Below are 17,529 nucleotides of genomic sequence, written 5' to 3'. Positions count from 1 at the left end.
CTTCACTCCAGTACTTCCTTGACAGAATTTTGTTTTCACGTACATCAATATTGAATCTTATACCTGAAGGTCATTGGCAATTGAGTTATCGATGCATGTGATACGACAAAAAGAGAATGCAGACACTGCTGTTAAGAACTTGTCACATCAGTTCTGAACTCTCCCTAAACCGAATGCCTAGGCAAAGTTGTCAAGGCCTGCAGTATGTCCTTCTAATAATCCAGGCTAGTAACGRTCATACACAGGAGTCACTTCTTGCTTTTCCATTTAGTTCTTGCTTTTCCATTTAGCTCAGAAGACCTAGGGTACTTTTTGTAGTATTTGTACCCTTAWTAGAAAGCCTGCCATAACAGCATCAGCAGGTCTGAAAATTGTATGCATTGGATTGAAAATCACTCCTACTTTGAATCAGATAGAGATGAAAACAACCCAATTTATTTTCATGAGATATTAGCGATCAACCTATCTGTCTGAGTTCCTGTGAATACTATATAAGAAAAGACATACATATGTCAAGAGAGTACTATCTGAGTGGGCATGGCTGGGCCAGTGATCTATATGCTCTCTGACAAGTGCGTAAGTATTGAGAGCAGCTACTCTGGTCAGATCAAATGAATTTACATGCTCTTATGAAAGCTGTTTTACCTTTAGATAGAAGTACAGCTCAAAAAACAGGCCTTTTATATATTTTAGGCTAATATATGCAGAGTACAGGGATACCCAGACAAGAGATGAAACATGTCAGTAATTAATGGTGAAGACCTCTACATAAACATGCACAGTGAATGTACAATTTTTGCTGCATTTGTGGTCTTAGAGAATACAGCTGTTATAACATAAACAAAAGAGTGGAAGAAACKATTTAGAATACAGAACAAAAATCTGTTTATTAAGGGAATGTGTTTCTGTTCCAGTATTCCACACTAAATACTATGYATTAAAATGTAATATTGGTAATTTTATTAATGTGAAAGAGATGTAAATAACATTATATAACATTGTGTAAGGAGATATCAAATAGTAATATATAAGATAATCTACACTGATAATGTACATTAAAGAGTTTCATATTTATATTAATGTGATTGAATTTCCTTTTCAAAAAAAAAACAGTTAAGTTTTAGAGTTGCTGAAAGTGCAAAATGTTTTATTATTTTTTTTTAATTTATTATGTCCCAAAAATTTTGAGGCGCAAACTGATAAAATAGATTTATCCTGTTCATGCTAGGGTCCATTATAAAATTTCCATATTTTCTCAAACAGAGCTTGATACCCTTAGAAACTAGTGAAAAAAAGATCATAGTACATGCAGTTGAACAGATAGATTAAAATCATGTATGGTTCTATCTATCCCTAAAAATAAAATATGTGGTAAGATTAGAAAAAAATTTAAATGCCGCACTGATTTTGGTCACAAATTACTTTTTGGCTCTACATGACTAAGTACACTGACTGCAGATCCACAGCAGAAATACTGGCTAAAAACCAAACAAATTGAAAGTAAGTTAAATACAAAAACGAACAGTGGGGTTTGATCACTAGTTCTCATTCATGTAGGATATGGGAGGATGGCAGGGTGAGGACTTCAACTTTGTCTTCCACATCACCGGTAATTGTCCTAAACACCATCCAATCTTGTTCTGGTGTATGGGGAAAGAAGTGGAAGCTTTTTATTGATCTGGAATGGAAATATAAAACTATAAAGAAGCATTGTACAAATTCCCTTGTTTTTTTAGCACTAAAAGCTGGACGTGGGTACATCTGAAAGGAAGATAGCTWTTGTGAGAACACTATACAAGAAACATCTCTCTCCGACTTTGCAAGTCTGGTGTGGCTACAATTTGTTAAAGTGTTAAAAATAAAGCAAAGTAACTAACAGTGCCTAAATCCTCAAACTAGAGTATACTTGGTGCATAGCTCTTGGAATAATTCTCTAGGTAGTGGTGAACRTCATGTTTACCTTCTTTGCCAAAGAAAATATTGGTCAGATCTCAGTTGAGATTTGCTTCTCAGTTATGTCAGTATTATGCTACTGCAATCCTCCTGGTGTTATCTCATTTATGTAAAACACATGCACTGACTCCCCTCCACTACCCTGAATCTCATCCTTTATTTCTTATTATCACACCCATATTCCTTTTACACACACAAAAATACACACTCACCCACCTCACTGGCACATATTCAGCACACACACAAAAGGAAGTAGGCTATGCTAAACCTTGATAAGAATATGTGAGGATAATGGACAAAAGAGTAAAAATCAATGGTATAAATTTATGTTGAATAAAGAATGTCTATCCAAGTCAGCAGAAGATTTATGCTACTACTAGTATTTTATCAGTTTGGTAAAATATATTACTCTGCCAAAAATGTGACAGGGTGATGCTGATTTATAGTACTGTGCATTTAAAAAACACAAAAACATAGTTTTGCTCTCAGCTTTGCACTTGATACTGTCATCAAACATATATATTTATTTTGATTTCTGAAAATCTAACTGTGTTTACTCATTTCACAGCTGGTGAGCAGTAAAGATGCTTCTGTCTCATTTACAGAGCTTGAACATAAATCAGACAATCAGCTGCAACATTAGTTAAACACATCACTAGCTAATGATTTCTGACAAGCACTGCAGTAACAGGYTAAGGCCCAGGCTGGGTAGCAGCATCTGAAAATATTTTTCTGGAGCCAATAAGAGGTGCTGGTAGGGATATTATTGGTCTCTCATCACTTAGTACTTCTTATGTACTTTCAGAGAAACCACATAGCTTTGACAATCACTGAATAATCTTTCACATGCAGTTCAGTGGAAAAAAAAGACATTAGAGCTGTTACGCATAGGCATTTTAGTTTGCAGTTTAGTGAACTCTCTTCCATATCTCTCCAAGAAATGTATATTTAAATATACAATGAAAACTTTTAAACYGCTCAGGCTGTACCTGTTTAGCTACATTAGCTTAGCTCACTGTAAAGAAAAATTAATCACAGATTCTGTCACAGAGCTGCCTTTCATATCTTCCATTTGGTGCTGAATTTGAATTCACCACAGAAGGAAGGGCCAATGTGCAGAGCTTTCAGAGCCTGACGTATCTGCGTGACAGAGGAACCTATGCATTCATKCCATCCCAACTGCTTTTACTACTCCATGTAGAAGGGGCTTCCACAAGACACAAAAGTGCTCTACAGGAAAACTATGGCAACTTTATTTTTTTCTTCATAYTCTTTTGGGGGTTGAGAGTGTATATTTTCTCCAGAACCTGGAGAAATCCTTTCAATGTGGAGCTACACGGCATTTGATTTATGAAAGAAAACTGCTACCGTAATTTTGCGGATTTCTTTTCCTCAGATATACCGCAGCCAAGTTTTCTGATTCTTCATCATTGTCTACCCAGTCCTCAACATACTTAAGCACATTTTGTTTTGGCACCAGTGCAGTCTTTACTCTTCTGTCACCATAATTTGAATGGTTCTGTGCCTTTGGTTATACCTCAGTAATGCCAAAGGGGACGTTTCATGATATGAACCAAAATGTATTCTTACATTGGCCAAAATACAATGGGAAAGAAGTTAAACAGTAACAAGACTGTAAGTACTGTTCTTATAATGTATTGATTATAGCAGAGCTCGTTGATCCCAGGAAAAGAAGACTGGATACTGGATACTRTCAACCAAATGGTAGGCTGCACCATGTTAAAGGCTAAATGTATTTAGGCATAGTGAGCATCCAGAACAGAAGTAGAGCATACTGTCTGTATGCTCACCACTAAGGGACACTAAAACTGGGTGCCATGTTGAGGAAAGAAGTGGTCCCTGATTTGCCAGAACTATTAATTCTCCCTCTTCTTTCACAATTGAAATTTACCAACWCAGATTAACGTGGATGCTAACTCGTTGTCCTTAGTCATATCCAATTACACTGGACTCTGTTGTTTTGATAAATAAACAGAACAAAATGAAGGAGAAATGTACAAATCTCACTACTGTTGCTACAAGGAAGAGAAGAACTTGTCTGGCCTGTYCAAGAGCTACTATTCTAGGGAGTTTAATGTGGGTATTTGTATAATCCATAGCATAAGCATGCATCTGGCAGTAAGGGGAATAAGGGATGGGGGGGAGGGAAGGCAGAATCCACCCAGAACTCTGCCTAAGTCAAATGGCAAAGTGGAGCACACTTGTTCATGATCTTTAATAGGTTCTTGCTAGGACATGGCTATCACTAACGTGTTGCTTGGAGGACACTCTCCAGGAGAGACAGTCACTTCACCCAGTCTGTGCTCTCTTCTTTCCATTTTTATACTTGGCTGTCGAGTGCAGTATTTAGCTTGATGCTCTACTAATATGCACGGTCACACATGCTTCAAGTTACTTGGGTCTATATCTGCTTGCCCAGGAAGACAAGTCTTTCATCCTTCTCTTAGTAGTCTATTAAGATAAGATCTAGGGCTCTTTGGTTGTCTGCATTAAATGTTATTTGTATATTTTGCATAATATTCACTCTATTGAACCTGAATCAATATGTAAAAACAAGCAACTCAATAACAAACTTTTTTCTCCCCAAGAGGCATTTCAAACCTTTACTAGCTTCCATAAGGTTAGGATTTCACTCTGTATGCTTCATTTTGCTGAACAGGAAACTTGAAGTATGTAGATGATTGAACAAAGGTTAACTTTTTTTCTCATACTTATTTCTTCTGTATCACTGTTCTTAATACCAGCCTTCTGTGCTACTATCAACAATACTACTAGCAACAATATTAATTCTGATCATCTATAACTACAACTTTGTAGAAATGTGGTCATCATTTTATTAGTTACTGTACTTTACCCCATACAGCAGTTTATTAAAATAAAACAAAGAGCCAGTTCCTTCAGTGCAGAAACATATGCAAACCTCAAAACCAGGTATTTTAGTATGTTACTATTGTGCAGTCTAAAACCTTTACTGCAAGAGATATTCCTCTAGCAAAGGTTGCTGCAATCTTTATTTAGAACCAGAATGTAATGTTTTAAAAAACAGCCATCATGGACATATTTCTTCAAAATAAAGCATGGTATAACAGTCTAGAGTGAAGAAGCTTCATCTGTTACCCTTTAACAGCAATATAAGAGGAAAAAACAGTTTATGTATCCTTTCCATCCTGACAGATGTGACAATAGCTGGAAACACTATGCCTGCCAAGAGCTTTTATCAAGTATGTTATAACAACTAGTAATAAGTGTAAATAATAAATGGCTACGATCTTATGGGAAACGGTGGCAATACTAAACAATTTTTGGTGCTTGCTGATGGGAGTCTGCTAGTCTTGGAATTCCCTGACTTCCCAGTACAGTTTTGGCCTGACAATAAACAACAGTTTAATACTTTATCTAATCCCAGCCAGGAGGTAAGTTCAACAGCAAGCTTTTGCAGATGTTCACATCCAATAATCTATCCATAATTGATGAAACAGGGAGGTCAGATGTAATGGTTGCTACTATTCCAGCAACAAATAAATGGTTATTGACAAAACAAGCCAGTGTGGCGCTGAGTGCTGAGCAGTGACAAGCATGAAACAGTGCCGAGACAGAAGTAGCGATGTGAATACAGCCCTTCATCTTGAGAACTCCTCAATATGATGTGTGGCATAAGGGCCACTCTGACACATAAGCAGATGGAGGTGACTTGTAAAGGAAAAATCAGATTCCTCAAGTACATAAAAGACAAAGACAGGCAGAGGCGGAGAAAGAAACAATGAGAAAGGGGTGGACAAGACTGGAAATTTGGGTAAGTACAACTATCTGAATTGTTCAGAAATGTTTTTGTACAGCAGCACTGTGATCCAGATGTCTGGACTGCTTTTATCACACTGCCATGTCTATGTGAATGTACCTGGCTGTCAGATTGCACGAGCCTCCTAAGACCCTAATATCATAGTGTATGCATGTGCATGCTTCAATGCTCATTCCTTCTTAGACAAAGCACCTAGCAGTATTCTGCTTCGAGCTTATTAATATCTTTAGGTTACCCATGAACTGATATTTTTAATTACCAAAAATGTTCCTAGCTAAAAGCAAAAAACAAAACTTCAAATTTACATACCACAATGGTAAAAAAAGAGACAAACTACAAGGGTATTTAAAAATTTAAATCAGTTAGAAACATATTTTTCTGTATGAATGTATGAAAGTTAAGCAAAAGTTCTCAYTTGGCWGAAAACCTGATATTCTGTAAGTTTTAGYCCATGTAAGAAAGGTAGTAAAAGGATTAATAGACTGTTTTTATTGACTGAATAAAACTTGAGTCATTTACATGCAAATAGACATTTGAAATCTCRTGCATCCATTTCAATGCTAAAAGATAATATTTTCACAATGTTTACTGTGTAATATTCTAATATGAAAAACAGCAGAATGAAATGGTGGCCATTATTGCTATATGTAGTCATAAAAAGATTTCAGACARAAATATTTTAAATATTAATATTACTAAAATCACTTAAAGCACCAAGGAATGTTAAATCGATTTATTTAGAAGTACAATTTATTTCACACTTTGCTACCAATTCTTTTGATCAGCTCTGAAATAATACATAAGCTGARAGCCAAACAGCAAAACAAATTGCTTCTAGCAACAAAGCAGGCAAGCTTTAGGTTTTATACTGGCACGCTTCAGTGTTTTAACTTCTCAGATTATTTATCTATCAAAGGATAARTTTTAAATTCCTTAAGATTTGATGCCTGAATCAAAAAGACCTCCCTTCCACCTAGATATCAAGGGTTCTGATCCAGCAAGGAAGTTAAGCATTTGCTGAATATATAAGGTATCTTCTTGTAGTCAATGGGAATAACTGTAGTGAAATTTAAACACATATTAAATAAGGGAATTGCTGTAGCTTGAACTATACCAATTTGAGAAACCAATATAATTTTTTAAAAAACTTACCTCATAGATTTRTTTTTTTTTCCAAAAGCCTGTTCATTTGAACTAAAGTATACAAAGGAAAACAAAACATCTCCATTATGAATATGTTTGCATTTAAGTACTGAAATTCTCAAATTGGTAAAATGTGGTTACAAACACTCCACTTTCTAAAACATGTAAAAAAGTCTGACTTGTGTAAGTATATTATCTAAATGAATTTAAAAATTCTAATAAAGTCTTGCAGTTCTTTCTGGTAGTTCTTGGTGTAATATGTATAATTTCTTTAATGAACTTAGTACTGACCGTTCTGAGGACGTTTCACACTACCACCTTTCAGATAATAGAAACATTGCTGCTCTATGTCTTTTGCCTTCCCTTGAGTATATACAGCATTTTGGCTACAAGGTYTGGCACACCTAAGTTGGAAACCCAATATGGTCTAAAGCAGGTGAARTAATTACCTCTGAAACACACAGTTGTTCAGCTTTTGTCTCTTTTGTTCCTTGTCCATGGGAATGAAGCAAACTGAAATCTGTATAATAGCAGTTATTTGAAATATTTTTAATTAGCTGCTCTAGAATAAAGTTTCAACACAAAAGGCACAGAACGTCTTCTTAAATCACATCTTATAATTCACAGAAGACAGCATTTAGTTTTAGAAACCTTTGCCAGGGCAAATGGGCTGATCATAACCTTATATTCTATAAAATAGACCTTGTGTAGCTGTACTCACAGCCTGGTTCCTACCTTTCCTGGGAATACATAGGGAAGAACCATCTACGCTGGCCATACATCTAGCACAGAATATGGCTCCATCCAACCTGCTATATCAAACGGGCAGAGTCAGAGCAAAGGCTCTAGTCGTTCTCCATGGCTGCTGAGTGCTCTGCCATCTATACCTGGGTGAAAAATGGATGCAAGGATATTCTTACTCCCTTGGCAGAGCAGTCTGAGGAATTTTTGAGGCTTCATCCTCAATTGTTCAACATGCTTAGCATGTTAGCGCTAAGTAAACCTCCAGTAAGTTGTATTTTGCTTCTTTTGGGTTCAAATGTAACAGCTAGCTAGAATTTTGTGGAAATGATTTGGAGCTTTATGAATATTTCTCTTGATCTTAGGATAATATCTATTATTATTATTATTGATGAAATACATAATAATTAATGTYGTAGTGCAGCCCCTTCCATACACGGAAACCCATACACACTGTGTGTATGTATGTGCATGGGTRTGTGTATAAGGTAATAATATGACTTGTGATTTCATAATAGATTCCCTGGGTCAAAGTCTTAYGAAAAGTAAAAAGATAACTGTTTGGGAAACCCCATTTAATAAGTTAAATATGATTTTGTTCTGACTTCCGAATTCAGGATGTTTAATATATGTAGCTTAATAAAGCTACGTAAACCTTGTAAATATACATAAACCCTACAACTGTCATATTGCTTTGGAATTAAAAGCAAACACACYAACAGAAAATGTTCCCTACTCCATACCCCCAGACTGGGGTTATTAACTTTTTGTCACCAACTCATTCAGATTCCTGAGAAAGCAGTAGGCTGATGATAGCCCTAAAATCCTGAAAAGGTGCTTTAAATTTATCTATTGGAATGTGCAGTCAAAACTACAGTTCACTGACTTTTTGCTCTCTTGGGTATATGTATGATTAGATCTGAAATCATAACAGCTGAGATGAAGGTCCGTGCATTTATGGTGTTTTGGTAGCTGGTCTTATGGAACATGAAACTCTTGAAGAGTAAGGATTGATATCAACAAGTTCTATTACATTTATCTTTATTGTTGCTRTGGTAAAAGACTGAAATAATCTGATAATCTTCTGATTTGCTTGTTATAAGTAATGGATTTTCTATCTATTCCATTTGTTTTTTATTTCTCATGCTCTATGATTTTTCCATAACTTGATTATTCTAATTCTGCAGCAGTACTGCACCTAAGAGGGTTTTCTCACAAAGGGTATTCTTATGGTACATTTCTTCTGACAAATATTCAAGGACTGTTCAGAAACATGAAATGTAACCAATTTGAAAATTGGCTCACTAATTCTAGACCTTCGTGATGACTACCCTTCTCTGTACATAATCCATTGTCAGTGTCAARATAATCAAAATTGCCTGCCTTCACTAGAATGACTCAGTTTTGTCCAATTTTTTTACTCCTCACATACAAAAAATACAAACTTCCTATACCAGTACAATTTTAATAACAATTTAAAAATTGCTTCAATAAAAATGAAGCCTCTAGGAATGATGAGAYCTTGTCTAGGCTTGGATGCTAAGATGTCTTTTCAAGCATATGACCTCATTTGCTAAGCTGAGAATGTTACACTTCACTAATAATGGCTAAAAATCAGTTATAGATGAATAAAGGACAATCTATTAAAAATAAAAGCAACTTTGAAACAAATTTCATTGAATAGTATCTTGTGAYGCATTTCCTGAGTCTCTGTTAAAGTGTTTCTTTCTGTAGTGATAGTAATGAAAGCTTAAATCTAAACTCAGTKGTCTAGCTAGACATCATTTGCAGACACATGCCTTTAAGTTCAGTCTTCTAGCAATGCACTAAAACAGTAAACAAACCTCAAAGGAATAATGCTCTTTCTGCTCAACTACCTTTAAAAATATATGGGGGAATAGACCATAAAATTCAGTCTACCTTTTGAGTTTTTTACTTGGTAAGATCCTCCTTGACCTGCCAAACTSATGCATACATGTGGGCATAATCTGTATGATCAGATATAATAGATACAGTTGGGTAAAACATACGGTGTATACTAACATTAAGTGCCTGCATCCCAGACATACCTACTTATATTCTCTTTAGCTGTAGGAATTGAAATTAAATTTTCAGGTCTTTTGATTTAAACATTTTTGGAAATTAATCTTATAGTTATAAATCATCACTGATTCCTTTAATAGGATCATTTGGGATGTGAAGATGTCTTTATAAATTCATAAATTTTCTTGATAATTTTATGACTGTAGCTTTTAYATTGTAATTCTGCCAATTCATGCATGTGACTAGGTCATAAATTACCACATTCATTCTGGCATGACTCAGAGTATTCATAAACAGTGCCTCTATTACTTAGATATGTAACCTATTGAAATACAGGATTCAACATCCAAAATAAAAGGAACACTCAGAAATAAACAAACRCTTAGATTAGGTAGGTATGAGAGTCTCCTCTCTAACTGGGAGACTTTCAAAGTTCAGCTTAAAAGAAAATTCCAACGTTAAGCACTTTACCTTATGTAAGACTTCTAAKGACACAGATGTGTTTCATTTAATATTTAGCTTTTTATATAAGTCTGAGGAAAAACAACTAAATAGTAATTCTTCCTGTAATATTAACCGAGATACATACCTTTCCCTGGCAAAATCTATAATGTTTAAGATAAAGTCCATGTTATGTAAGCTATTAATATTTTGTGTCATATTTGGGGGGAAAGCAGTTAGGCTTGATTATAAACCAGATGATATGAAAAATATTATGAACATACCACACCGATATTGAACATAGTTAGTTCTCAGGCTTTCAGATTTGCACATAYTTATGTTTTTACATATGACTATGTCCACCAAAATCAATCAGATGTACCAAATAAAATTAAATCAATTTATACAGATTATACACAAAATCAAATTATGTCAGATTATACACCAAGTGCCTAGCAAATAAAAAACCTTCTCTAACAAAAATAGCCCATTCAGTAAAAAATGACTGCCTATTTTGATATAATAGGCTGCAGCTTAATCATTTCAACCTTTAATTACTGCATCAGATAATGAATATTTTGAACATATGCTTCTCCACTCTGCTAGAAGACATGAATGAAAGAGAAGATTATCYGCATGCTAGTGTGTGCGCAGTGTTGGGGGAGGGAGTAACTCGCAAAACAGTAAAAGGAACCAAGTGGCAACAATTGGAGGAAATGGTATCTGTAGCAGCTGTTCCTTTCAGATTCCCCTAGAAGGAGACTGCCTGAGGTGGACCACAGCACAAAAGGATAAAGATGAAAACTCTGATGCAAAGCAGGAAAATAACTGCTGAGACCCCTGAGTCTACACCCGAATAGTCCCAAGCTGTGTGGCAAGACCTCTTTAGCATGCTACAGAAGCTGGTGATGAACTACATATTACCATGAGGCAAACTGGCTCCTAGCAGTATTGTCTGCATGTTATGTGTAATGATAACCAGTAGTCCTCTGGGAACAAGATGCAATGATTTCATCTCTGTAAGCATCTGAGCTCCCCTTGGATACAGAGACCATTAAACTGAGAACAGAAGGGTAAATTTTAGGCAATGATTTCTAATTGAAGAGTGAAGACAACTTGTGCTCAACAGCACTGTCACCAACCGATATTTTACTGCTCTCTATATTGATCTCTATTAAGGACAAAAGGAAAGTCCGAACTAAAATTCTACCCCTTTTTTTTTACTCTCATAATGCACAATATATTTTCTGTATGAAAGCACTTCACAGGTTTCCTATGYAATGTTATTTGAAATGTCACTATTTTAGGAGTTCTTATCTAYACTGCAAAGTACTAATATTTTCATTACAGTTAAAACAACATTTTACACTCTAACATAAGGTAAATCATTTAGGTTTTGTACTAAAGAAACTGTCTTTCCTTCTTCATAAAAATGCACTTCACTTTCCATACCTGCCAGATGTTTTTGTAAGATTAAAAAAATAGACACAAACTATTATGTATATATTTTAAATTAATAGTATCACCTTACAAAATTTAAGGTTCCAGATTCTTCCTGAAAAAAATAYTCTTCATATGGTAAAAAGATGAACTTCCAGTGATCTCTGCAACTTTTATTGGTGGAGAGGAGGGAAGAAGAGGGAAAGGAGTAGAAATAAAATCTAGGCAAAATRGACCCTTAAGAAACAATATCAGGACAGCTAATATTTCTGGCAGTTCCAAGGCTGGTTTCACCCTTTGTTTATCATGGAGACTACACAGTCTTGTTGTTTTACAAATTTCCCCTGTGATGTAGAGATCAAATGGGCTAACAGACTTTTTGTTTAGCTCATTTATTTACCACAGCTTATTGTGACTCTCAAAAACTTACTGGGAAAAGTTGATACAATAAAAAATTCCCTTCAAGCTTGTCAGTCAAAAAAGAATGTAGACGCAGATGACTTTCTGCAGAAGAAATTCTAGCCTAAACTGTATTGCTGCAAGAGATCAAATATCTTCTCTTTCATTGCTGTTGCAACCATCAGATACAGTTTTATAAAACTATATGCRGCTTTCTCATTTTGAAATACCTTCACATTAAGCTGTAGATTCTAACTGAAACTAATGTGAAAGCAGGCTCTCTGGCTTTTCTGAAAATAGAAATTCTTTATCTTAGMACATGTACCTCATACTTTCCAGAATTCAGTTTATTTGCACAGAAGAAAGACCTATTAGCATTGAAGAACCAAATATAAACACAGTCAAGAACTTCTGGAGAAGTTGTATCAYAAATCATTAACAGTACGCAGGGGCATATTTGAGGAGACATCCAGTATGCATCCTGCATCACAGAACACAAACCATAGTGAAACCCCCAATGCTCAATTCACTCTATGAATTCTCCTGGTCATCTCCAAACAAGATTAAAAAAAATGCAAAAAAAACATGAAGAACCCTCTCAATAAAAAAATTTGGAGTTACTCCACAATTAGTTCAAGGAACAAAAAGGAATGGAAACTGTAATTGTCCAGSTGATTAATGGCCTTTGCAATAATCATGGACAAAATACATTCAAACAACTAGATTTTCCCAAAACATTTTAAAATTGGTTTTAGAAGACTGCTACTTCTCTGGTGACCAGTACAGACAAATCAAATTGATACTAAGCTTTCCTCTTATACTGACCTAYGATAGACTAGAGGAACCCTCTTCTAGAGTTACTGCATGTAGAATTCTCACCCTCCTTAACTGTCAACTATAGGAAGCTCAAGAGAAACATGAGAAGAGGAGCATGAACTCAAGCAATCATCTATAGCAGGGATTTCATCAGTACTACAGCTTGTGACACCAAATTGTATTTCTTCCACATTCCTGATGTTTTGAAAAGCACATGTTGACTATTTATTTGTAACTGTTGCTCGCAAAGGTACCATATCAAACTAGTTTTCTTACTATCCAAAATGATGCAATTGTTTACATTATCTATGAGTATGTACATATATATGTTGTATGTGTGTGTGTGTGTGTGTATCTATGTATGAATATAGGAAAACAAAATTAGCCACGTGTAACTTCAGTTTCAATTTAGATTATTTCTGCAGATGCAAGGCTAGAAACCTGGACTCCTTAAGTTCTGGAACTTTTTGAAACYGTAATTTCTTAAACCACATGGATCCCTCTCTGTGGAATTAGATACAAGGTCTGTAAGCCAAATCTCTCTATATCTTTTCCATAACTTCTATGAAGATACCAAGTAGCTAGAGGAACACATTAGGAAAGGCTAAAGAAACTTTAAAATAAACTTACTGGTATTGCTGTCTGTTCTTCTCCAGCAAAATGATAWGCTAAACCTAAGCAATAGGCAGCTTCTCCTTCCATCTTCGTATCACCACCTAAAGAAAGGATTACAGTTATCAGTCTAGTCTGAACAAAATGTCATTACTATGGACAGTTCTTGCAGGTATTTAAATAACATGCAAATATTTAAATATTATAACAAAWTTTTCCTTTTCTTTATCCTTGCCATTTATTTCTTCTCAAAAATACCCATTTTCTAGATACAGTTGGAGGTAATTAAAAGTAAAGGCTATAGATTCAAAGTTCAACAAGAAAGTTCAACAAATAGAGAAAATGTTTGCCTGTGATGCAGCACAATCAATTTAATATGCTGTAATGTTCTCTATCATAAATTGTATAATAATACTGTCTTCAAATTTAAAAAGCCTGAATTCACTTCAGAAAATCAGAGCAATATCTCTAAATATAAAGTAGCTAAAAAGTATAATGCATTATAATGTACAAACATAAAATATGTTGACTCAGATCCTTTCCTAACCTGGACAGAATCTTAGTGAGGCACTAAGACAAAACTATCAGTGGATCAGGTTCATATTTCTTATTCCTTTGGCTATTTTGCAAGCTATTGTAGGCTAGAATAGCTAAAAGCCAGGATAACTTACAGGTACAAGTAATAGTCCCAGAAAATTCCACAGAAGAAGTTGCTAACTCATGTGCACTCCAGTTTTCCATGCCAAGTTTTATTTCACTAACTACTGTTTTAACAAATACAGCAAATACTGCTTGCTGGTCTTTTTATGCTGTTCCTTCAGTAGAAAAACATCCATTCAACACTGAAATTTATATAGATTAATTTTAGAAATGCTTAATGTATCACAATATATAAAAATATCCTTCCAAAACATGGGCAGTAATAAAAAATAAATTTGTAAGCAAAATTATATTAAAGAATTGCCAAAAATCTCATCTTTCCATTCTCAATATCCATACATTCAAACACAATAAAGCGCAAAAAAGAAATTTGAAACCTAACTGAATATCAAGATATTTTATAAAACACATACATGTAATTGCAATGAAAAGGGAGATTATTTACTCACAGTCGACATCTTATATATCCTTCATATTCTTCAACTCACAGACACCTACCTATAGTTGTGGAACTATGCGTGCAATAATCACTATTCCACTGAAATACTCTATCCATAGTACATAATGTGTTACATAAGCTCATGAAAAATCTGTGACTCAAAACCCTGCTGGTCTTCTCTAATATTCAAAATCCTCCTAAAGGCTTAAGGGGCCAAAAGAATAGAAAAATATGGTTTCATACAGGAAGAATATGAAAAATGTTGCTAGGGATATATATATAAAAATTCTTTCTCCCCTAAGAACAGTCATTGTAGAGACTGAAGAAATTCTTATTCAGAAAATACATAAACAGATGTGCAGGTCCAGAAGGATATAATGGATATTAAAGAAAGACAGGCAGAGTCAGTATGGGCTTATATAAATTGTTAAATATGGGCTTCTGAGACAGAGGCTATAGTTTTTGAATCGGGATTGGAAGACTTGTGAAAGAAGATCCAAAAGCTTAAATGGCAACTGTACTGTGCATTGTTGCATTACTAAATGTCTCACGAAGGTATAGAAAATAATTGATTTGAAGTAAGAGCTCTGGGACATCTGCCTGGTCAAAGTAAAATTTGGAAAGGCATCAGGTTCATTTTGACAATCTCTTAACTCCATGAAATTTCCCCTCGTTAGCAACAGGCAGAACTTGATGGGAAAGTTCATGAGCAGTACATGCTCATAATTCTTGGTACAGTAAGAACTAGTAGCAGTAATTTTACTGTAGCCTTGATTTAAGAATGTAAGATAGACAACAGTTGTAGGAATAGCTAAAATCTCGTATTTGATCAACAGCTGGAAAAATGGAGAAGCTTTTGGGTACACGTCTTTCTACAGATGATTAATTGTATCAGCATTCTCAGTATTTAGGTACATACTCCTAAGAGAAAAGATCTAAACAGGCAAGTCTCAAAACAGATCTACTCATATAAATTGTGGATAACAGCATAATAGGTTATTTAACAATTAAATTAAAAGAATTAGTTGCTCAAYCAGATAAACTCACAAATGAAACATTTAGACCAGAAAGAATTGAAATCTTACCCCCAAAGTAGTTTGCCTTATTCCTTAAAATTATCACATAAAAGTATTTAGATTTTAAATAATCTTTTTAAAAATAATTCTTCAGGAGGTAAGGCAATATAAGTAATTTTCATTCTTTAAAATTAGTATCGTCAAAAACATAACATAGACATACAGAAAAAGACATAATCAGGAACCTCAAACACATAGAATTCACTGACATTTTTTCAAGTAATAAATGGCAAAGTTAACATAGGTTTGGATGTCCAAAAGTTTATTTTTCCAATTGTATCCACTGGTCTAATAAAGATATTTCTTTTCTGGGAACTTGCCTAGGCTTACACATTTTACACTGTTATATATATATTGCTCTGCTATACTCTCTACTTGTGTAGTCACATATGTATTTGTGTTAAACTTCATTTTAAAATTTCAAAATATTTTGTGCCATTTTTGATAGTATAAACCTATCTATCCCAATTACTACTTGTAGGCTGKCTAACAGATTAACACTGGCCATACATTATTAAGTTTGAAAAACTAATGTATCCAGTGATAAATATTGAATTAATATTATATAGTAATAGTATGTGCAATTCGTATTCAAAATATTCCTCTTCAGGAATACTTGAAAAGCTCTTGAATTGCTGTGCCTGGAAAAGATGATTATTCAAGATCTTCTACCCTGCTTCTCCAAAGCACTTMTACAACCATTCTTCCAGGAAAAGCAGGTCTATAGAAGCAGACCCCTAACAGCATCTTCTGACAAACAAGTAGTACTAAGTCACCTCAAAAATCTCGAAAACAATGCATATTCTGTTAAAATGAACTTGGAAGACTTGCACTCTCATTTCTGTTCCCTTTCCTGTGCAATACTGTGCTCTGGAGGGCACAGTACTCCAGAGCAACACARTAACTGCTCTGGAGCAGTTCTGTTCTACCTGATCAACACCCCACAGCATGTCATGTGGCATAAATGCCATTCTAATTTCTCCAGAAGTTTTTGAAGCTATTCACACATGGACAAAGCTTCCCTCAGCCATCATCCAACACATTTTCTAAGTTTAAGTTTAAAACTATTTACATGTGTTAAGGTACAAAGAAGATTTTTTTTTTGTTAACAATAGAAAACTGTTCTGTTTTCACAATTACTAAATACCTATATAGAATGAGAAGGTAACTGGTATCATCATTCAAAAATTGTCAAATCGGCAGCAACTAGCCAATCAGAATTTCAGCTTCCACCAGTGACTACACCTTCTGATTATAGGTTCACTCTTTCATACTATTACTTCCACAAAACTTCTTCTTCTTCTTCTTCTTCTTTTTTTTTTTTGGTTAGATAAAGCTTTCAGGCACCTTTGCTGTTTTAGTGAGATTGGAAGTGCATTGATAGCATTTGTCTTTAAATTTCAGATGAAATAATCACTGTCAAACACCTCACAATTTTCACTTTATTCGTGAAAAAATCATGGCACGCACATCAAATAAAGGAATGTGAAAGTGTTATTTTCAGCCTACCTTCTTTTGCCAATTTTAAAGCTTTTGTTAGTGTTTTGATGGCCTGTTGGTGTTCTTTATCTTCTAGCATTTTGTCTGCTAGAATTGTATACATTTTCCAGAGATATTCACATGCTAGTGAATTGTAAGTACGGCCTGTCTCATCCTTCCATGTCGAACCCACTGTTAACTCATAAAATGCTTCATARTGTTCAGCAGCTTTCATGATATGACCTGAAAATAAATCATAATTACAACTAGTCATCCACAACATTTTTGAAAAGCTATTAGTATATAATCATTYTTGCATTAAAAAGTAAGTTGTACTCCAATCATTTCAAAAATTTTTCAAGAATCTTCAATAAATAACTTAGAGATCACTGGAAAATAATGTCATATCTTACAATTACCACTAATATCCAAATTCAAACTCATCACATAAAGTACAAGTCAATTAA

At 34.6% G+C, this 17,529-nt stretch overlaps 1 protein-coding gene across 1 annotated transcript in view; it reads right to left on the bottom strand.

Moving 5' to 3' along the window:
• TTC29 (tetratricopeptide repeat domain 29) overlaps window positions 1-17,529 on the bottom strand; it is a 149,603-nt gene that overhangs the window by 61,255 nt on the left and 70,819 nt on the right. Inside the window, exons 5-6 of the mRNA XM_085313147.1 lie at window positions 17,093-17,305; window positions 13,427-13,512 (exon numbers count right to left, since the gene is read on the bottom strand). Coding sequence (XP_085169273.1) covers window positions 13,427-13,512; window positions 17,093-17,305 — 299 coding nt within the window. The remainder of the gene's footprint in view (window positions 1-13,426; window positions 13,513-17,092; window positions 17,306-17,529) is intronic.

This window comes from Rhea americana, unplaced genomic scaffold, assembly GCF_003343005.1.
Source record: "Rhea americana isolate MKP2758 unplaced genomic scaffold, rheAme1 scaffold_38, whole genome shotgun sequence".
In the NCBI taxonomy this organism is placed as follows: domain Eukaryota; kingdom Metazoa; phylum Chordata; class Aves; order Rheiformes; family Rheidae; genus Rhea; species Rhea americana.
This window is presented reverse-complemented; position numbering and strand designations above follow the sequence as displayed.